This window comes from Lagenorhynchus albirostris, chromosome 14 (assembly GCF_949774975.1).
Source record: "Lagenorhynchus albirostris chromosome 14, mLagAlb1.1, whole genome shotgun sequence".
NCBI lineage: Eukaryota > Metazoa > Chordata > Mammalia > Artiodactyla > Delphinidae > Lagenorhynchus > Lagenorhynchus albirostris.
Genome location: NC_083108.1, coordinates 82,715,392 through 82,738,041, shown reverse-complemented (window position 1 = coordinate 82,738,041; position 22,650 = coordinate 82,715,392). Strand labels below are relative to the sequence as shown.

At 60.4% G+C, this 22,650-nt stretch overlaps 1 protein-coding gene across 26 annotated transcripts in view; it reads left to right on the top strand.

Moving 5' to 3' along the window:
• The window catches only part of NCOR2 (nuclear receptor corepressor 2), a 223,385-nt gene that overhangs the window by 149,675 nt on the left and 51,060 nt on the right, over positions 1-22,650 (top strand). For all 26 annotated transcript variants that reach the window (XM_060170645.1, XM_060170652.1, XM_060170641.1 and 23 more), the window contains 3 exons: positions 847-1,019; positions 2,989-3,051; positions 15,509-15,651. In XM_060170645.1, the coding sequence (XP_060026628.1) occupies positions 847-1,019; positions 2,989-3,051; positions 15,509-15,651 (379 nt within the window). The remainder of the gene's footprint in view (positions 1-846; positions 1,020-2,988; positions 3,052-15,508; positions 15,652-22,650) is intronic.

Genomic DNA, 22,650 nt, shown 5'->3' with positions numbered 1-22,650 from the left:
GGGGGGGCAGTGGGCACGGGCTTAGCACCAGGTACCTGGAGTGGGCTCAGGAATGTGGCTTCTGAGAGCATCTGGCCTGTTACCCCTTGTCTCCCAGACGCTCCTGCGAGGCCCTTCAGGAAGATGAATGGAAGGCGGAGGTGATAAATCTGAGAACCCCGCAGTAAAGTCTCCCGAGTCGGCTTCTGAGAAAGTCCCCGCCCCAGTTATTGAGGTCACATGCTCCCCACACGCCGGGCTCGGCCTGCATAAGACCGGCAGGAAACTTTCCTCTTGCATTTTCTGCAGGACACGGTGGTCCATGATAATACGGAAGGCAAAGTCAGTGTCGTTTGCAGGACCCCTTGGGGGACGTCTCCTCTTTGGGGAGTTAAAGTGGCCTGAAGATTGTGTCAGCCTGCACCCCCCATGCCGTTAACCCAGTCATCTTGCAGACAGAGAGCAGAGAGCATCTCTGTTTGGTGAATAAAATGGTCTTGCAGATAGCCACCAGCCCACACCCCTACTTGGTGAATAAAATAGCCAGTCGGTTAACTCCCAGCCCACATCCCTGTTAGGAGAGCAAAGCAGACAACAGCTACCAGTTCACACCTCCCTTTTCATAACTAAGATGGCATCGCAGACGGCTACCAGGCATACTCCCTCGTCTGGTGAATAAAGGAGCCTCGCAGACTGCTACCAGCCAGCCCTCGCCCCAAGCTTTTTCCCTCTTTCCTACCCTCTGATTAGTAGAAAATCGCTGGCAGCCTGCACTCACCTTGCTAAGGAAAAGCAGGTCTCTTGAAACCGCCACCTAGGTTCCCGGCTCCGGTGAAACCATCCCTGTCTCCCCTCCCTGGCCTTTAGGGAGAAAACGGATGACACCTCTGGGGAAGACAACGATGAGAAGGAGGCAGTGGCCTCCAAAGGCCGCAAAACCGCCAACAGCCAGGGCAGACGCAAAGGCCGCATCACCCGCTCAATGGCCAATGAGGCCAACAGCGAGGAGGCCATCACCCCGCAGCAGAGCGCCGAGCTGGGTGAGTCTCGGGCTGGAGCAGGGGCGCCGCAAGCACAGCAGGCTCAGGATCCCAGCATGAGCTGCACGCTCGCTGTGTGACCTGGGGCGAGTTCCTTAACCTCTCTGTGCCTCAGTAATGCCTGTAACCGTGGGGGGAGCGTTTTGGTGACTTCGTGTGTAGGAAGGGCCTAGAACAGTGCCTGGAGCGTGGGAAAGTCTCACTGGCTGTCAGCCGGGATTATTCCAGAGCTGGAGAGTTCACATAAACTTCCAGATCACCAATTTGGTTTTGTTTTTCACTCAGAAAATCTGGCCTTGGGACTTCCCTGGTGGTCCAGTGGTTAGGCCTCTGCTCTTTCAGTGCCAAGGGCCTGGGTTCAATCCCTGGTCGGGGAGCTAAGATCCCACAAGCCACCGAAAAACCACCCCTTCTTGCGGGATCTTAGTTCCCTGACCAGGGATTGAACCCATGCCCCCTGCAGTGGAAGTGTGGAGTCTTACCCACTGGACCACCAGGGAATTCCCTGTACCTTCATTTCTGTGGGCCTCAGTTTCTCCTTCTGCTCAGTGGGTGCCCACCCCCAGGTGCTCTGAGCCTCACGCCCTACCCCAAGGGGGAAAACAAGAGAGAAGAATTGAGTAGCAGTTCCCAAGTTCGGCCACAGGGGGGCAGCCGGTGTGTGCTTGCTGTCTGTAGCGTTTTGGCCGTTTGGGGCCTGCCCTCCGGCGTGTGCGGGAACCCGGACCCATGGCCTGAGTGTTCAGGCTGAGGCCCCAGCCACCTGGATGTCTTCCCGGGGTGGGAGTTGATGGCGGTGATGTTCCCTGTCTCACAGACGCCCGCCTCGTCCACACCCAGGGTTTGTGCCAGGCACCTCTTCCTTCTCCGCGTCGGAGGTCATTGGTACCCGTTTCATACATGGGCTGTTTGAACCTTAGAGAAGGGATGTTGCCTCTGTAAAGTCCCAGTCAGTTGGGGTTCAAAGCCAGCCCGCTGGCCACAAGCCCCGTGCAGCTCCTGTGGGCTGGTGCTGGAGTGCCTGGAGACCCAGGGCAGGAGGGTTCCCTTCAGGAGTGCACTGGTGCACCTGACTTCCGGGGAGGCTCTCCTGGACCCCAGGCTGACGCTGGGGCCGGACAGCGGAGTGGAAAACACAACCCCAGGCCCTCTGATGGGCACCTCCCACCCCAGGCTCCACTTCCACAGCCTGCCTCCGGGGGTGCCGTGGGAGGGAAGGGGAAAGCTGGCCATGGTAGCAGGGAGCGGGGAAGCTGCCTGAACTTCCCTCTGATGGTCAGCGGCCTCTACCAAGTGCATACTCTGTGCCTAGCGCGGTTCCAGGCACTGAGTCCGTGACGCTGACGTCCCTCACGCTCGCCGCCCTCGCGACATCTTAAGCGACTTTCAGGGAAGGACGAGGGCTCACGTGTAGGGGAACTTGGAGGAGAGGCTCAGAAACAGCCTTAGCAGACACTCGGCTAACTCCCCCGACTCCGAGGCAGCTGCGTTCCTTCTCAGTAACACGAGCAGCCCCATCCTCGTGCCGCATGAGTCAGGGGAGAATATAGTGATCACCCTGTAGAGCAGGGCCCTCCCGCAGGGGACAGGTGGCCATGACTGGAACCCAGTTGGAGTGGGGGATCCTGGCACCTAGTGGGTAGAGGCCAGGGCTGCTGCTCTACACCCGCAATGCCCAGGGCAGCCCTCACGGCAGAGGGTCACCCGGCCCCAGTGGGTCCACGCGCAGGTGAGGTCCCTGCCCATCACGTCCCTCCTCCTCTCCCGCCTCCTCCTTCACGTGGTCACCGTGCTCCCAGCCGAGTGCATACAGAGGCAGCTCAGGGTCCAGGCCCTGGATCGCCTCGGCGTTCCCCTCTGCAAAACAGGCGCCTGCACGCCCTCCACCCAGCAGGCGCCCCGAGTAGCCAGAGGCAGAGAAAGCGCCCCGCTCCAGGCTGCTGCCAACACGCTGTGTCTTCCTTTCCAGCTTCCATGGAGATGAACGAGAGTTCTCGCTGGACCGAAGAAGAGATGGAAACAGCCAAGAAAGGTGAGGGGTTTCTGGCTGCTCTGATCACCCTCGATGGGCATCCGGGTCCTGCAGCTCGTGTGGTGGGGAGGAGGTTGACCTGTGCCCTTAAACGGGGCTGTGGCGTGGTCTGCGGTGGGCGTTCTCAGATTGGCCGCGTCTCCTCGGAGCCTCGGTTTTGTCCTCCAGAAAATGGGTCTGTGTGGCCATGTTGTCGGTGTACGGCTTCCGTGGCCACTGGGACCAGCACGTCATGGCCTTGCAGACTGAGTGGCGGCAGAGCACCCGGGTGCCTTGGGAGGTGCAGAGCCTGCTGGCGGCCACCGCGGCGGGGTCACGGGGTCAAGCTGTTCCCCTCCGCTGCGCTGTCTCCCTGCGCTGTGGTGCTGACCCCGCGTTCTCTGTAGAAGCCACCAGCACATTCATTGTTCACTGGAGCCAGAATGGCTGGGCCCTTGACTTCCTGGCTCAGTGACCAGTCTCTGGGTCTCAGTTTCCCCATCTGTGAAAAGAGAGGGGCATCCGGGTTGGCCAAGAGAAGCCAGAGGTAACAGGCACTAAGCGTCCCAAGGATGGCCCGGCACTGTCGGGACTACGTCGGTGTCGATCCCCCGGCCCCCATCTCTGGGAGATGCTCTAGCTGCCCCTCCCTCCCCTGTGCCCAGGGCAGGGCCCGTCAGACTAGCTCAGCGCCGGCAGGAAGGCCAAGGCTGAGGTGGCATCTGAGCCCCATTTTGCCTGCTTGCTCTCGTTCGTCTTGACCCCAGCCCCGAGAGGTGAGTCTTGTTTCCGGCCGTTTTGTGGACGAGGGAGTGAGGGACAGAGGCCGAGGATGGCCCGGTCCTGGAGCTGGTGACCTGGGCCTCCCAGCTCTTGTCCCCAAGGTCCTGCTGAGGCCCCACTGCTGAGGTGCAGCTCCTTTGTGCCCAGAGCTCTAGGTCATGACTCAGGGACGGAGCAAATGGCCTTTCTAATGAAGGACCCAGGTGCACAGGGACAGTTGTGTGCGAGGACAGCTGGGCCCGGAGGCTGAGACCTTGGACCATGGGCTGCCTGCCCTGCCCACCCCCTCCCCTCCCTCTGCCCCCGGAGAGGGTGCCTGGGGGCCTGAGCGTCTGGTCCTGGTGTTTCAGAAACTGACCAGGAGCAGCCCCAGACCCGATCAGGCCCCTACCGGGGACGAGCCCCTCCCCTCAGGGCTCCTGTCCGGGCACGCTGTCCCCTGGAGCCTCCAGACCTCCTTCCTCCAAGCTCCCCGGCCTCTGGTGAGGCCGGCCTGGAGGAAGGGCCGGGCTGGACCCTCAGCCTCATTCAGAAGAGGAGGAGCTGCCTTGGTTCCTCTCGCAGGTGAGGCCCTATTTTCAGCGTCTCAGGAGCACTGACGGGGGCCTGTGCGCATGGTCTCTGGCTGCCGGGGGTCAGTGGGTGCTGTCAGCCCCCCAAGGGGGCCACGCTGTCCTTTTCTCCTGTCTTCTGTGTCTACTTTGTGGTTTTTGGTGTGGATTCACCATGGGGTGCAAAAGAGGCTTTATTTGAAAATGTGTGATGTTTTTCCCCCCTTTAAGTTTGGTGAGATACATATAACGTAAAACCTACCACTTTAATTATTTTAAACTGTACAGTTCAGTGGCATTAAGTACCTTCACAGCGTTGTGCAGCGATCACCACTCTCCAGCCCCGGAACTTTCTGCCACCCCAAACGGCGGCCTCGTACCCATTAGCAGTCACTCCCCATTCTCCCCAAGCCCTGCCAACCTCTGGTGCCCACTAGTCCGCTTTCTGTCTCTGTGGGTTTGCCTGTTCAGGACTTCGGCGTGAATTGAATCACATAACATACGCCCCTTTGTGTCTGGCCTCTCTCAGCATCGTGTTGTTGAGGTCCATCCATGTCGTAGCCTGTGTCAGCACCTCATTCCTTTTTATGGCTGAGTTGTATTCCTCCGTGCGGACAGAGGAGTTCTATTTATCCATTCATCCATTGCTTGATGGACACTGGGTTGTTTCCGCCTCTTGGCTATTGTGAATAATGCTGTTGTGAGCATTTGTGTAGAATTGCATGGTTTTTTTAACCACACGTGAGACCCTGGGATCTCAGCCACCGGCAGTGATATTGCCCGGGGACCCACCCACCAGGGCCGTGAGGGGCTCCACGTGCATGTCCCAGGGCTACCAGCCTGTGCTGTGTCTTCTGTCGTCATGGCAGCCCCATCCCCACTCCTTCCCAGTTGCCCGGGAACCGGGAGTCGGCTGAGTCAGAGGCTGCCCTCTCTCTTCCTTTGGGAGACGGCTGGGGATGACTCACCGGCTGGGACGGGAGTGCGCCCCACTGTCTCAAGGTTGAATCCTCAGTGGCGGCAGCGAGCTCATCCTGGGTCCTGCCCGCGGAGACGGCAGCGTGCGAGCCCCCCCGGGGACTGTGCACGCCGAGGCCCTGCTCAGTGACATTTGTGATAATGTGATGAGTGCCAGTGAGCTGGTCCGCCGTGAATTATAGCAATCTGGGCGATTACCGCTCGGGGTGGCTGCTAATGGCTGCCTGTTCCAGGCGGCGGGAGGGGATCGGGGCCAGGAGGCAGGTGCTGGCAGCCCCCAGGACTCCTTCTCCACAGTGGGCGGGGGTGGAGAGGCTAGGAATGTTCCAGTGCCCCCGGCCCTCAGAAACCCAGGAAGGTACCCAAAACCCAGCTGTGCCCGAGACAGATGGTACCCACCCATCCTCCTACCCATTTACATCGACCCAGTGCCTCACCCTGTGCAGGGCAGGGGTACCCAGAGATGAGCCAGCCCTGGTCCCTCCCTCAGGGAGCCCAGGAAGTGAGCAGCCAGGTGTCCCCAGGGCCTTGGGACCACTGAGCCTGCCCCAGGCGTCCCAGGAGACTTCCAGGAGCCAGGCCTAGAAGGATGAGCTGCAGAGGGTCCCCCATCCCCAGAGAGAAACTGGACCTCAGGCTCTGGACCTTTTAGCTCTGTGACCTCAGGCAAGCTAGTCAACCTCTCTGTGCCTCAGTTTCCTCATCTGTACAATGGGAGTTAGAGTATCACCCAGTGTATGAGTTTCCTGGGGCTGCCGTAACAAGGTACAAACTTAGTGGCTTAAAAACAACAGAAATGTATTCTCTCCCAGTTCTGGAGACTGTGAGTCCGAAATCAAGGTGTGGGCAGGGCTGGGTTCCCTCTGAGGGCTCCAGGGGAGGGTCCTGCCTCTCCTCCTCCAGCCTCTGCTGTTGCTGGCAATCCTCGGCGCTCCTTGGCTTCTAGACATTCCAATCCCTGCCTGCATCGTACATGGCTGTCTTCCCTCTGTGTGTCTCTGTCCAAATTTTCCTCTTCTTATAAGGACCCACCCTAATCTAGCATGACCTCATCTTAACTCGATCACATCTATCAAGACTTTTTTTCCAAATAAGGTCACATTCACAGGTTACAGGTGGGTGGACATGAAATTTGGTGGCGGGTGGGGAACACCGTTTAATCCAGGACAGCCACCTGTGTGGGGTTTTGGTGAAAGAAAACAGAAGCGCTTACAGGGGTGGTGACTTAGACACACTGAGTTCCCTGTCACTGTTTGTAATGATAACCACCTCCTCAGCCTTGTGACCCTGGCCCATCCCTGTCTTGGCCTCATGTTCCCTCGTCCTCCAAAAGGAGGCTGGGATGCCATCACCGAGGGGCATCCTAAGAGTGGCATGAGCCATATCCGTGCAGCCCTTGGCACACAGTACGTGCTCAGAAGGGGCAGGCCTGCAGTTCAGCACAGACTCCGGAGCCTTTCTTCCTGGGTTTGAGTCCCAGCTCTGTCCCTTGTGGGTGTGTGACGCTGACCAGTGCCTGCGCTTCCCGGGGCCTCAGGGAAGGGGCTGGAGGTGAGCGGCCTGCTGAGCAAGCGTAGAGTGACATTTGGAGGTGGTTTCACGGCGCTGGGGAAGGGCCCTTGGGCTGACACCCAAAGCACGGAATAACATGAAGTAACACTGTCAAGTACTTGTCGGGACGCCTGGGTACCAGGTACAGCTAGAGGCGTCATGTATGTCAGGTCACTTCATCCCCACGAACCTTATGAGGCAGATGCTATTACTAGTGTCTTTATCCAGATGATGAAATTGAGACCGAGAGAGGTTAAGTGAGCTGCCCAAGGTCACACTGTCAATTGGTGGAGCTGGGATTTGAACTCACGCACTCTAGTTACAGAATGGGAATGGGGCTGGTGTGAGGTTTGGATGAGTGAGTCCATGGGCCTGGCTACTATTAATCAGATAACGAGAGAGGGAAGGGCCTCCCAGCCAAGGAGTAGCATGTGCAAAGGCCCTGTGGCAAGGGCAGCGTGGTCAAGTGAGAAGCTATCAAAACCCAGAGAACGAGAGGAAGAGAGGCAAGGAATGGAGAGGCCGTCGGGAGGGCCACCCCTCACCCCCCGGCCTTACCAGCTGTGGGACAGAGTTTGGCTGTTACTCTGAGAGCATGGGGAAGACCATGGCATGGGGAGGAGTGGGACAGGGGACAGGATGGCTGCAGGGTTCCAGGTTGGCAGGTGGGCACCTGCTCCTTCCTTTGTGCTTGGAGTCAGGGCTGCCTGTCCTGGGGCTCCTACCAAGTGAGGACTGAGCATGTGCAGGGCAGCCTCAGGGAGCTGGCTGCCTGCCCTCGGGCCCAGCGCCATGCTGGGCAGGCACTAGGCTGGGATGTGAGGCTCTAGTTCCCCTGGGAAAGGTCAGCCTGGCCTGGCTTGCAGTCTCGACCCAGCTGTGTGGGAGGCCCAGGGCTCTGCTGGCAGCTCCTACTGGTCTCCAGCCCCCTTCTCTGGTGGACAGGGAACCAGCTGTGGAGGGGGCAGGGAAGCCCCCAGGCACACCATTCCAGACCAGAAATAGGCACTGGCCCAGCTCCTGGCCACCGGCCCCTCCCTGGCCTCGAGTGGCCTGCCTGGTGAGGAGGGAGAAGGCGAGGTGTGCGGCCCCAGAGTAGGGTGCTGCAGGGACCAGGATCTGGTGGCCCCACGCAAGGCCTGTCGGGCCGGATGGAGCCCAGGTGGACCCCGAACTCTCCCCCAGTAACTTCAGGCTGTCTCCGCCTGCAGGACTCGCCCCCTTTCATGGGGACCGAGGGAGAAACCACTAATTGCTTTGCACCTCCACAACGCTTGTTGTGCGCACTGGCTGGTTTAATTAGTTTTTACGGATGAAGAGTCAGGCTTGGGGAGGGGAGGTGTGAGTCCCCAGCCTTGGAACTTGGAAATGTGGGGCCTGCCATCCACGTGTCCATCATCAAAGCCTCATGCTGTCCTCACTGCAGGGACCAAGGGAGAGCGATGGCCTCTGTGCTTGGACAGCCGTGCACCTGCCCACCGGCGCTCACGACGGGCAGCGTGGCGCTGTGGTTAGCGCACAGGTCTGGCGGCTGATGCAGCAGGGGTGCTGGGTCACTTCTGAGTACGGGAACCAGGGAGGGCCCAGCAGGAGACGGGGCCAGCGCCTGGAGCGGGGACTGAGGACAGTTGATGTACAGGAGTGGGGCGGCCGTAAAGGTTGTCAGAAGGGAGCCTGCAGCATCCCGGGGCTGGCATCGGCGGGGAGCTGTCGCCACCTCCGGCTGGAGAGAGAATGCTGAGCTTTGTCTTGGGTGCGCGCTCCCCCGACCTGGATGCTTCTGACGTGTGGGAAACTGGCCACTGTGATGGCTCAGAAGGAGGAGAGAGTCGGGGTTTCTGCATGAGCGCGGGGGACAGCCAGACACCAGGGCAAGCTCCGGGCCACTCTCTTGTTCCTTGTCAGCACCCTGGAAAGTAAAGTCAAGCATCTCCCAGCCCACCTGCACTCCCAGGGGCAAAATCCACACGTGGGCGTTCCAGTTGGTGCTTCCTCAGGGAAAGAGCCCCCTGGTAGGTTACACAGCAGTGATGATGTCTGTTACCACGTGGTGGCTGCTGGCTGGTTCCAGCATTTTGCACGAATGATATTACTTAATCCTCCCAAGGGACCCTCAAGGCGAGTTCTCCATATTTGCGAACGCACATGTGCGTGCACATACACACATGCACACACACGCACACAACATGCACACACACGCGCACACATGCACACGCACACGTGCACATGCACACACGCCTTCTGCTTCACAGATGGGAAGACTGAGGCCCAAGGGGGCAGTGAGCTGGGACTTGCCCAGCAAATAACATAGTTTGGTCCTGGGAGCAAACCACTTGGCTGTGCTCTATGGGAAAACTTGACATTGAACACATAACGTGGCATTTTTCCCAAAGTGCTAGAGTGTCGGGTCGCACACGGGTGATTTTTTTTTTCATCTTAATAGGTGATCGTGTATTGGGAGATCATTGGCTTTGATCATGTATTGGGAGATCACATCGTCACTGTGATTTGCAGATGTAATAGCTGAAGCTGAGGCTTATGTAGGCACCGAGGCTTATTTTGAAAAGGGTAGACGGAAAGAAAAGTTAACTTGGACTTACTTGGAACGTAAGTCCAAGTTCAGGTGTGAAGTTGTCTGGCCGAATCCCCCCGGGGACTGGCGGGACTGTCAGAGGTTCAGATACACAGTAGGCTCCTGGCAAGGTCGCCAACCAAGGGCTGGGTCCAAGTCAAACCCACCCAGGGCTTGGAGTTTCCAAAATAAGGAAGTGGCATGACTCAGAACTAAGTCTGCTGGATTTTTCCCCCCTCCTTTGACAGTGTTTTAGGCAGAAAATCTTGTTTTGCAAACTGGAGTTTCTCTTGGAAAGTGGCATTTGGCGGGAGGGGTGTGGATATGTCCCTCTTGTAGGCGGCCTGTGCGTCTTCATGAAGGGAACAGAAAACTTCAGGGCTGGCTGGGGTAATGGGGAGCGAGTGTTTCGGGGCGGGGGCGAGGAGGGGGTGGCGGACGCTGGTTTCCCGAGGGAGCAGCTGTGACATTCCCAGGATGCAGATGGATGACAGTGTGGTGACTGCAGGTGCTAGAAAGGCTCCTCCTGCCCCCAGGTTATCAGAACTCGCCCATGGCAGGGGCGGGGGGGAGGTTGGCTACTGGTACAGGTTCGAAGACCCCAGAGGTGAGAGCTGCCTACAGCAGGGACCCTGAGCGGGTGGCAGCGTGCGGAGGGACAGAACAGGGACGAGGCCTTTCTGGGGGCCAGTGTACGTGAGCTGAGGAGGGTGAGTCACTGCTCCCGTGAGAACAGTTCGTCCCAGGCCCCCAGACAGTGTATGGGAAGCTCCCCACCGAGCGTAGCCAGGACGGCCAGAGTGGGCTGGCCAAGCCTCCACACGCCACCACGCAGAGAAGCCCCTCTCACTGGCACCTCTGCGGCCACCCCCTGCTCCTTCACCTCATTCTGCGCTCCACGTCTGTGACTCAGACCTCCTGGCTTGACTTCCTGTCTTGGTCAATTTCACTTCCTAGTTCCCGCCTCTTGACACTTCAGAAGGAAACTCCTTCCTTAGGAATTAGAAGTGAGGTCAGGGAATCCAGACCACAGGGGATGTTGGCAGAATCTGCCGTCTGGGGCACCGGCAGAGTGTGTGTGGACGTGCCCCTCGTGTGAGAGGTGGGCACTCCCTGACGTCTCTTCTGGGGAGGGGAGGGTCCAGGACCCCCCCGGGGGATAAACTGCCCAGCTCCCTCCTCTCTTTGGAGCTCCTAATTGGGAGCCCCAGAGAGGCAGCAGAGATGCCTGGGGGGGATGCCCAGAGGGCTCCCAAACCCAGATACCCAGGGTGTCTGGAGTTTTGTCCATTTGCCTAATGCCTCCTGCACGCCTAGCAGTTGTGGGTGCAGAGACACGGCTGTCCACGACCAGTGGAGCCAAGGAGCTAATTTCGGGGAGTGATAAGTGCTCTGGAGATCACAAAACCCCACGATGGCAGGGTGGCTGGGAGGGCGACTGGGGAGAGAGTGGTCAGGGAAGGCTTCTCTTGAGGAGGTATCACTTGAAGCTGAGAACTGAAGGAAGACAGAAGGAGAGCTGTGAAAAAGCCATGCAGGCAGCAGGGACAGTGAGTGCAAATGTCCTGGGGCACATCCAAGGGCTGGGCAGAAAAGGTTCCAGTGGCTGGAGCGAGGGGAGAGGTAGGAAGCAGGCTGGACAGCGGGGCAGGACGGGCTCTGCAGAGCCTCATGCCCCACGCTGAGGCCTTTGGATTTGATTCCAAGAGCTTTGGGTCATCATTGGAAGATTTGAAGCAGAGGAGTGACACGACGGGATTGGCATCCTTGAAAGCCGTCTTGGGCCTCCCTTGCAGAGAACGGATCATGGGACTCAGGCAGGACGTCCGGGGTCCCTGATGTGGTTGGGATCTGTTGCCTGCCCTGGAGGGTGTGCCCCAGGGCCCAGGGCGAGGGCTGGGGGGCAAAGCAGGGGTATCGGGATGCTTCAGAGACCTGTGGCCTGTCGTTCCTTGGGTTTCTTGGGCACGATGGAAAGGCTGAGGGCTGAAGGGACAAGCAGGTCAGTGACCCCGGAGTTGGAGAAATCGGTCGTGACCTGGATCTCGCTCCAAAGTTCAACTCAGTTAACTTTCAACCTCCCGGGAGCTGCCTGGGTCGTCCGTAGCAGGTGTTTGTACGGGGCGCGGGCTGACCCAGTCGTCACGGGTATCTCAGAGAGGGAAGAAAGAGGCCGCCGTAGTCCCAAGACCCTCGGGGAGCAGAGAGCCCTCTGACGGGCTCCAAACCCTTCCCCCCATCCTCAGGGATTGGAGGTCTCATTTGCGCTTGGAAGAGTCCCCTCAAATTCTAAGCTTCCTCCTAGAATGCTAGGCTAGCCCTGCCCACCCACTGCCGCCTTCCAGCCCATCCAGACCTCCAGAGCCCCCCACGAAGGGCCTGGCCACCATGGCAGCATCAGGCTGGGAGGGGGGCAGACCACAGGTGGAACCAGCGCAGGGGGAATGACAGCGGAAGAAGCTGTTTGCTCCCGGCTGCCGGGGTGGAGAAGCTCTGTTTTTCTGAACCCTCATCTGTTCTTACCGCTGCTGACGCCGCCACCGCCACGGATGGGGAGAGAGGGAGGGGGAAGCCAGTGCCAAGTTGGCCCGCCCCTTCCGAACCTGGGCTTCTGCCACACTCCCCCGCCCCTCCCGCGAGCCTCCGTCTGGAGGTCACATTCAGCCCTGACGCGTCTCGCTGGGTCAGGCAGCAGGAAGATCGGACGAGCCCTGGCGCGTAGCGAGGCTGCCGGGCGCTGCTGCCCGAGAGGCTCTGGGGTCTTTGGATTCTGCCCCGCGGGGGCGTCGGGGGTCCGGGGGCTGAGCGCCCGCGCTGGGCACATTGGTGCCCAGAGGAGCCGCTGACACTGTGCTCCCTGGTGACGCCTGGCACAGCCAACACCTTCCCGCCGCCCGCCCGCATCGGCGAAGGGCACCTCGCACACCCGCAGCTGGGGCGGGGGGGACGGCTCAGGGGTGGCAGCGCCGGAGGAGCCCTGGGCCACCACGGCGCGCAGCACGGAGCCGCTTCCCCGCCCTCCTCGGAGCCAGCCTCCGCCTGCCGCCCTCCCACCGCCCGGCCCCTCCCTCCTCCCTCCCTCCCTCGCGCCGTTGGACGAGAAGGATGTGAGGCCGAGCTGAGCCGCCAGCAGACGCCAGCCAGAAGCCTTGCGGAGCCGGCACCAGGGCCGCCCAGCCTCCCGCCTCCCAGCCCGCGGCTCCCAGCTCCGAGCCCTGGAGCATCCTCCAAGCCGTATGTTTCCGGAAAACTTGGCGGAGGGGGAGACGCAGATGAGAGGATGTGAGTGAGTGGCTCCGGGGAGGGGACTGGGATGGGGGGGGGACTTTGGGCCACAGTGACAGGGACCCCAGGGGAGACAGGGACCCCAGGGCGGAGGACTCGGGAGTTCTATACTCCCCCAGCCACTTTCTTCTGGTGCCCCTTCCACTGCCTCTCAGGCTGTCGGGCTGGGGCTCTCCTGGAAGCAGGTCTGTGCTTGGGGCGAATCTTGGGGGTCTTGGTTGGCGCTTGCTCAGAGGTGCTCTCTCCAGGTAGAGGGGTGTCGGCGGGGGGGTGGGGGGGGCTTGCAGCTGGGTCTGGTCCATGTGGTCTCCGAGGCATGGAGGGGTCTAAAGTGCATCTCCCTGTGCCTGGCACCCTCAGTCTGGGGTTCCCGGGACCAGAACCAGAACCGGAAGGAAGCTCGTGCCCGTCCACTCCCACCCCAGGGACCCTAGCCAGCAATGCTAGGACATTCACCCCAGCCCTTCACGCAGCAGCTGAAGAAACTGAGGCCCAGAGAGCAGAGGGGATGGCGGAGACCACACAGCACGTTCTTGGCGGGGCTCCTGGACAGCTCAGTCCAGCACTCCTTCGAGAGCAGCTTTCGGGAAGGCCCGGGTGACCCCTCCACCCCGGCTCCTGCTTCTGCCACCAGTGGAGTTAAGTAGGACCCCAACCCCCCAGCCAGCTCCAAGCGCCCTCCTTATTTATGTGTTGAGTCTGTAAATGTCAACCTCGCTGAGGTTCGTACCCCCACCCCCGCTCCAGGCCCTCGTCGCCCCCCCCGCACCCCACATACCTACCCCTCAGAAGGCCCAGATGGGAGACCCGCCCTCTCCCTCCCGGGGTTCCGGCCCAGCGTGTTTGCCTGGGCTCTCTTGGCCCCGGCTGCGGAAATATAAATAAACGCGTCCCCGTCGTCCTCCGCCAGGTCCTGTGGAAGCGGCAGCTGCTGCGGGCGCAGGCGGAGGGAAAGGTCAGGGGGCTGGGTTACACTTGATCCCACGCCCCAGCCCTCCCCTCCGTGCCTGTCCTTGAGGAACCCTGAGGCGCTGCCCTGGGGCCATGTGGCCCCGTGGCCTCCGCAGGGGAGCAGGTGGCCTGTCAGTCTAGCACCCCACCCCCCAGGGCCAGAGGCCCCAGGGCAGACAACCTGGGTCCCACGTCCCCTCGGCCCCTTGGCCCACCCCACAAGCTGTGAGCTCCTCTGATCCCTGGAGCCTCGGTTTCCCCCATCCTGCGGATGGGAAAGCAGCCGTGGCCTCAACAGCAGGGAGGAGAGGGAACCAAGTCTGCAGGGCTCCGCAAACTCCGGGTTGCTCGGCCTTGTGACCTGGCGGTTTGTTGATGCTGTTTTCGCTGCCGTTTTATTTCTGTGCGAGCCTTGTATGTAGCAAGCCGCCGGCACACGTTTGAATGAATGGATGGATGGATGGATGGATGGATGGATGGATGGATGGATGAATGAAAGAAAATACCGCCACACAGACTGTCCGCCCCTTACGCTCCCGCGCCCCTGAGAAACACCCGTCGTGGCCCTCCCCGCTTGCAGCTTGATTTGATTCAAGGAAAACAGCCTCAAACTTCTTTATGGGAGATCTTTCGCTAGTCCTTATGAGTCTAGCTCTGGGGCTCAGAGGCTGCTGTGTTCCCAGCACCGTGACTCAGGCTTCACGCCTGCTGCCCTCTGGGGGCCCAGTCCTGCCCCGCAGTCCCCGGAGGCCGGAGCCTCCCATCTGCCCCTTCTGCAGCCGTCAGGAAGGGGGCAGGCCCTACCTGCTCGGGCTGACCTGGCCACACAAGGCGCGCTGCCTGGAGATGCAAGGCATAGAAACGCAGAGGCGCTGGCCTGTGCGAGGCGTGTGCTGGGAGCGCTGCGGGCAGACGGGCTGAGACTCGGGGCTGGCTTCCAGGGGAGCTGGGGGAATGATGTTTCTGCAGAGCCTGGTGTCCGTGGCATTGAGAACGGCAGAGGCCTTGGAGGTGCAGCTCTGGCCTGAGTTTGTGGGGATGGAGGGAACTTTCTCTGCCCTAGGTGAATTTGGGATGGGGTCTACCAATTCCTGGGCGTTTCTCCCCACATCAGGAATCTGTGAGGCTGTGTGAGAAGCTCATGGAGATGGGGGGGTTGTGATTTGGGGGGGCAAGTCCACTCCCAGACCCTGAACCACGCCTGGTGGGCCCCGAGTCCAGGGTGGGCCTTTAGGCGTCCACGGGGAGCTCTGGGTTCTGGGTGTGCCCCAGTTAACCTGGGCGCGGAGGATCCTGGGCCAGCTCACCCCAAGCCGGACTCCACCCTCCCAGCCCTGCTCACACGTTCCTTCCTTTCTCTGGCCTGGTGCGGCCGGAAAACAGCCCGTCTCCCGAGGCCTCGTCTGCAGCTGCGAGCGAGTGTCAGTGCCGGGTCAAGACAGCCAGGGGAGGAGGAGAGGTGGGGCCCCGGGCGGGGTCTGCGCCCCAGACCTCAGCCCTCAGCCCCCGGAACCCTTGACAGTGGCCTCAGCAGGGGTACCCCCAGGGCTGCACCCACCTGCCCCTCCAGTTCCTAGAGCCCAGGCTGTCCCATGCAGCCCGGGGAGCCCAGGCCTCCCACACCCTTCTGGTGTCCCCCACCCCAGCCATCTCTTTCCGGAAACCTTGGGCCTGTGCAGTGAGCCTGAGCCCCGGGATCAGGGCTGCTTTCGCCCAGGGCTCTGTCTGCCCTCCAGGCTGTGGGTACGGGCCCCTGCTGCCCGTCCAGCCCTCTGCCGCCCCTCACCTGCCGCCCTCCCCCGCACAGGTCTCCTGGAACACGGCCGGAACTGGTCGGCCATCGCCCGGATGGTGGGCTCCAAGACGGTGTCCCAGTGTAAGAACTTCTACTTCAACTACAAGAAGAGGCAGAACCTGGATGAGATCCTGCAGCAGCACAAGCTGAAGATGGTGAGTGTCCCCGCTCCCACCCCGCCCCTGCCCTGTGCATCCCCGCCAGACCTGTGGGCCAGACCTGCAGCCCGGGAGCCTGGGTGGGGAGGGGTCTGCCGCCAGCTCTCTTGCCCAGGTCTCAGCCCCTCGAGGTTCCCGCTGCGTGGTCCCCCGGAAATGCTGCAGGGGTGGGTCCCTGCCGTAAGCATCCCTCCTGGGTACTGCGATGCGCAGGCCCACCTCTGCCTCCCCACCTCCACCCCCAGCACTCCTCGGTCAGACACCTCTGAGGACCCGTAGTGCCTCTGAGGGCTCAGGGCAGGGAGGAAGGAGCTCGGTGGGCCAGGCACTGGCTCCCCAGGGACTCAGGGCTGTCAGCGTATGCAGAGGCAGAGGAGCCCTAAGTCAGCATCTCCCGCACTCCATTCGAACTCAGTCCTAGGGCCACCCCGGGGGAGGAGTGGACAGGTCAGGCAGCAGCCGGCCCAGCCCTGGCCTCCAGGGCATTGAGAAGAGGCACGGACCTTCCCTCCTCCAGGAGCACAGACGGGGCAGGCTCGCCTCACTGAGCCCGTAAATGGTCTCCACGGAGAGGCCGCTTCCTCCGCAGCTGTTACTGGGAAGCGAGGGCCATTTGGGGGTGGCTTGTTTTTTTTCTTTTCCTTTCCTTTCCTTTTCCTTTCCTTTTCTCTCCCTCCCTCCCTTCCTTCTTTCCTTCCTCCCTCCCTCCCCCCTTCCTTCCCTCCTTCCTTCTCTCTCTCTTTTTCTCTCTTTCTCTCTCTCTCTCTCTCTCTCCCTCCCTCCCTCCATCCCCCTCCCTTCCCCCTTTTGGGCACACTTGTGACATGCCAAGCATTGTCACCATTTCAGATCTGGGGAAACTGAGGCTCAGCCAGGCTCATAAACAGCTGGCTTGGGCTTTGCACCCACAACTACGTGACCTGAGGACGCATGCTTTTAATCGGCGGGCTGCATATTTCCTTGTAGATATGAAGGTACAAGAGGGGGACGCACAGCTCTCCACCCTCCCCGTTCCCCCTGATTGGGCTGCTTGTGCACCCTGTCCTGGGAGGCTGAGTTGCTCCCCCATGGAGCCCGCCTTGGTCCAGAGAGGACGAGCAGGCTGCCGAGGTCACACGGCATGGCAGGCGGGCCAGGGACAGGATCACCCTCTCTGAACGCTCCTTGAGCACTGTGCAGAATTTGGGGGCACCCCTCCCCAGCTCCCCACCCCCACCCCAAGCATCCTAGGCCAGAGGGGGACGCTGTGCCCTGGCCCTGTGGTCAGGGCTGGGGCTGGCCGCCAGGTCTCCTTCAGCCAGGCCCCTGCCTGTGCCCGTTCCCCGTGGTGTCTGCTTAGGCTGTGCCTCTTGCCCCTTCCCCGCCTGCTGTGCAGTTGGTTCCCGGTGCTCCCTGAGCTTCAGGCAGGGCCCCCTGAAACACAGGGAGCTCTGCTTTTTTCTAGAGCTTTCAGGACTCTGGTTTCGGCAGGGTGGAAGGCTCAGTGAGGGCCAAGGCCAAGGAGCGCCTGTCGGTAACACTTGCTGAGATCCCGCAGCGCAGATAGGATCCAGCTCAGTGATGGTGGTGCTGGCCGTGGTGGTGGTTGGATGGGGGCGGGATGTCGGCCTCTACACACCAACTCAGGATTAACTGGGCTGGGAGTGCGGCCCTGAGCATCGCCCCAGGGACAGAGGGATCTTCCTGCTTCATCCCCTTCTCCCTCTGACCTGTCCTCCCTGCCTCTCCCCTCCCCCCATTCCCTGCTCAGCCCAGCCCAGCCCAGCCGGTGCCCACACACCAGCCCGCTTCGCCCAGGCTGTTGGGTTACAGGTATCTCCTCTCACAGCCTACTGGCCCCCACCTCACTTTCCAGGTTTCCTTGGGGCACGGCCCTGCTGCGCCCCTGGGGGCCCCGAAACTTGAGAGGGTGGGTTGGGGAAACAGAGATTCCAGCCAGGTGGATGGTGCAGCCTGGGCTCCTGGGCGAAAGTGGGGGTCAAGCGCCAGCTTCATGACTTGGCACCTGTGTGACCTCAGGCAGCGGCTGTACCCCGTGAGCCTCAGTTTCCTTATCTGTAAAGTGGGAGAATGATAGCCTTTACCCCGAGAACTCAGGTGAAGAGCGAATGAGTTACCACATGTAAAGGACTGAGTGCCTGCCAGAGGGGGGCGCTCCATGGGGGTTAGCTGCTCTAACTACTGGTAGTAGTATCAGTATCATCATTATTTTATTTTAAAGCCACTGACCCCATTCTTCTCAGGGGCATTCAAGGTGCCCTCTTGAATAAGGTGTGCAGAAACAGCCAGGGTGGGGACTGTGGGCCCAAGACACCCAGGTTCAAATCCAGATTCTGCCACTTCCTAGCTGTGTGACCTTGGGCAAGTGGCTTGGCCACTCTGTGCCTCAGTTTCCCCACTTCTGAAATGGGGATAATTCCCACCTCAAAGAGCTGTTGTGGGAATGATTCGAGTGAATGGGTGTGAAGTGCTTAGAACTGGGCCTGGCACGTCGCGAGTGCTACTAAGAGAGGGCCGTAGTGGCATCATTGGTAGCAGAGGTGGTGGCATCAGTAGTGATGTGCCCATGGCCGCCAGATGCCTGGCGGCTTGGGTGCCGTGTCTCCCTTGGTTGTTAACTGGGTGTAGAGTATGCCTGCTCCTGGATTGCCTGAGCGATTGATTAGTCGATGGATTGATTCATTCACTCGCTCATTCAAAGAGGCAGCCGAGCACGATGGTATGGAGTAGGGCTCTGGGCTAGAGGGCTCACACCCCAGCTCTGTGGCCTCCTGGCTGTCGCCCGCAGGTTCGTGGCCTCAGCACTCAGCCTCGGCTGCCTCCTCTGTAAAAGGAGGTAAGACCCAGACCCACCCATAGGGTAGCTGTGAGCAGCAGAGGCTGCCAACCCCGGCCCTCGGTCTGTGCTCAGTAAGTGTTGGGCGTTATCCTCATCACACACTCAGCCAGCCTTTATTGAGCACCTACTATATGCCAGGGAAGCAATGGCAGGTGCCCCGGGTATACGTGTGGGTGGGGTTTCCCGCTGGGCAGAGGAGCTGGGTCTTTCTTTAATGGACAGTGGGAGCCATTGAAGGTTTGTGAGCTGAGGGGCGACCCAGCGTGGGCCGGGCTCGGGGTGGATTGTGCTGGTCTGAGTGAAGTGTAGCCAAAGCTGATCGAGACGGTCGCCCTCCTTGTCCCCAGACTCTGAACATACCGGTGTCTGGGCAGCATCGCTGGTGGGCCGGGGAGGGGGCGTGAACAGCAGGGGGACCCCGAGGCCCAAGCTGGGCCCCTCCCCCAGACCCCCGAGGTCGCCACCATTGGCCCCGTCCTCAGGTGAAGATGCTGAGGACAGGAGGGAGACACCGCAGAGGGGGTTTGAACCCAAGTCTGTGGGGGCCCCTGGCTTCCCTTCCTGGACCCATACCTGTATTACTGGACGGGGCTCCCGCAGAACTCTGCAGAGGCTGGTCCTGCTGGGAAGCCGGGGACCAGAAGGTGGGGGCCGGTGGGTCGCGTTCTGAGGCCAGCAAACAGGGGAGCCTTGCTTGTCACTTGTGGACGAGAAAGGGCTGTTGGGGAGAGTGGGACGGGTTCTCGTTCCCTGCTGACAGCGAACGAGCGGACTTAGGTTGAAGGCTGTGGAGAAAGCTCAGTGAGGGATGGGGGGCCCGTCAGCCTGGGTCCGTCAGTCCTCACAGTGGCCACCCATGGTGCCTGGGTGAGTTCCCTGTCACTGGAGAATGCAAGCAGTCCTCACAAGATGCTGTCCCACACCCTCCAGACCCTGGGAGGGAGACAGGTCCTGGTGATTCCTGCTGGCCGGGCCCCGTCTGGAGCTCAGGAAGGCACGTCACCCTCGGCCAGTGGAGGAAGCAGCGGGGGAAACAGAGGGTCAGCGGGTGTCCCCTCCTGCCTTGCACCAGGCCTGGCCTGAGCGTGGCTACGGGCGACGCCAGCAGGAAGCAGGATCGGGCGGGCAGGCGGAGCGCGTCCCAGCGTTATGTAACATTTGGCACCAGTGACTTCTCCAAGGTTTTCCCTCCCCCTCCTAATGACCGAAGGTTACCCTTTTCTCCCATCTGTGAATCCAGGCTCTCGGGCTCAGCTTCCATGTTTCTCTGTCTCTGTCCATCTCAGCCCAGGCCCCGCCTTGCCTTGTTTTCCTCTGTTGCCTCTTGCATCTGAGGCTGCACAGTCCTGCAGAGAGAGATGGTCAGACAGGGAGGTACTTGAACCTGACCTGCATTGAAGTCTGGGCTTCTTGACCCACGAGCTGTGTGATCTTGGGCAAGTGTCTCTGCCTCTCTGGGCCAGCGTCTTTGTCTATCAGGTTCATGCATCTAAATTAGTAGTTACAGAATGTCTCTTCTGTGCCAGGCGCTGTTCCAGGTGTCCTGGGAATACAGCTGAGAACAGACAAAGATGCCTGCCCTTGAGTTAATTGTAGTTCTAGAGACAAATTAACTCACAGATAATTTCAGATTGTGGTCTGAAGATAGATGAGGGATAGTAGTAGAAAGTGATTGATGGGGAATGAGATTAGCTGATTTTGACAGGGTAATCAGGGAGGACCTCCCTGAGGAGGTGATGTATGAGCAAAGCCCTGATGGAGGTGGGTACATGAGTCATGTGGGTGTCTGGGAGAAGGCTGTCCAGCCAGAGAAGTGACGAGTGCAAAGGCCCTGTGGCCGGGGCATTGTAAGCCCATTTGCACAAGAAGGGCAGTGTGTTTGTAACAGACCAAGGAGGGTGAGCGAGTTAGAGAGCTGGGTGGGGTTCAGATCTAGATCGCACTGGACTGTATGGAGTGGGGAAGACTTGGGTTTTATATCAAGAGGTTCCGGGAGCGTCTGCAGAGTTCGAGGTAGGGAGTGGCATGCTCTGATTCGCAGAGTAGACGTGCAGATCCAGTGAATTAATAAGTAAAGAATGCTTGGCCCACAGTAGGTGCTTAACAGACGTCAGCTGTAACTACCGATACTACTATCGCCAGCATCTCCTGTTGCATACACATGCCCCGATCTTGAGGTTCGGGGCCACGTGTGGAAGGGTTTGGTATGATTCCTGGGACACTAAGTCCCAGCCTCTGAAACCCAGAGCCGGGGGGATTCTGGTGTTGACATCATACTCACCCCACTTGGCCTGAGGTGGCCTGGGCTGCTGGCTCAGAGAGACCTCAGGTTCCCAGCAGGACGTGCATCCCAGCCAGGCCCATAGGAGCCCCCGTTCCCTGCGAGGCTCCGAGCATCCCCCCACCCCCCGGGCAGCCAGTCGCCTGCCACACCCAGCTCCAGCACTCGAGTGAGTCCCTGTCTGCTAAAGATAGATTGGGGAAGAAGGGGGATCCCTCAGCTGCACCCACAAACCCACGGGCCGCACAACTTTCTCATGCCCCCGCGAGCTCCAGCGGGGGGCCCTCCGGGAGAAGCTCGGGGTTTGGGACCGGGGTGCGCCAGCCCCCAGAGGCAGGCGGATGGTGGAGCTGGGCGTTCCCACAGTGGTCCCGTGGACATTCGGCAGGGTGGGGCTGTGGTCCTGGCCGAGTGCTGGTGACGGAAACCGTGACTAACGGGCTAACAGACATTTCCCTCTTCCTCCCCGAATTCTGAGCGGCTGCACCCCGAGGTCCCCCGTTTGCTCAGGAAGAAGGCAGGACAGGAAGTGATCCCACCCCCCAGGCAGGGGCTGGGGACCCCTGAGGCTTGCGCCCAGCCCTGCGGGGTGAGGGGCCAGGCTGGGCAGGGCCGGCTGGCGCCTGGAGGTGATGGAGCATCTGCCCGAGGGCGGGCTGTGCTGTGTTTTCACTCACGCACGGTGATGATGGCTTTCTCCTGGGGGCCGGGGGATTGGCGGAGGGGAGGTGCGTTAGTTTCCTGTTTCCTGTAACAAGGCACCACAGACTGGTACAGGAACATATCCTCTTGCAATCCTGGAGACTAAGAGTCTGAAATCAAGGTGTCGGCAGGGCTCCGCTCCTTCCGAAGGCTCCAGGGGAGGCTCCTGCCCTGCGCTCCCCGCTTCTGGGGGTCCCAGCTTCTGGGGGTGGCCTGCAATCCTTGACGTTCCTTGTCTTGGGGGTGCATCCCTCCCCTGGGTGCCTCTGTGTCCAAATTTCCCTCTTCTTCTAGGGACACCAGTCATTTTGGATTTAGGGTCCACCCTAATCTAATATGAACTCATCCTAATTACATCTGCAAAGAGCTCATTTCTAAGAAGGGTCACATCCTGAGGTTCGGGTGGACGTGAACTCTGGGAGGAACCGAGTCAGCCCAGTGTGAGGGGCTTCGCTGGGAGCTGCTGGCATGTCTGGGAGCGTTTAGGTTCCATCTCCTTCCTCAGGGACCCCAAAGGGCTCAGGCTGCGACCCCTCCCGTCACACCAGCTGTACTGGGGCGGGTCTCCTCTTAGGGACCAGTCCACTCCCCTGGGAGCCCCTGGTCACCTCGGACCCCCAGCACACTCTGCCTCCACATATACCCCGACTCTGCCGACCGTGTGTTCAAGCCCTGGACGCTGCCCATTCAGTCACTCAGTAAGTCAATCAACACTTTCTGGCTGGCTCAGCATGGGGCTAAAGAGACACCCTTCTGGAACCCCCGGCCCAGTGCGGTGCAAAGACGGGAGCTGTCGAGGAGGAGTGATGATGAGCTGGGGGTGGGTGCCTGGCCCCATGCGTGGGGAGCAGGGCTTCTGGGGACTGGGGGAGGCGTGGAAGGAAGTGAAGGGCTGCTCAGCGAAGGCCTTCTTTCTGTTCCTTGAACCACCCAGCTGGTTCCACCTCTGGGCCTCTGTACTTGCAGTTCCTTCCACCTGGACCACTCATCCAGAGCCTTGCCTGGCCAGCTTCTTCTCACGACTCAGACCTCAGCTCAGATGTCACCTCCTCCGAGAAGCCTTTTCCTTGCCCCGCCCTTGCATTCTCACCCCACCCTGTCTGTCCCTCTCAGCAGCCATGCCCCCACCTCTGAGTCGTCTTTTTAATTGATGTGTTGATTGCTCATCTCCCCG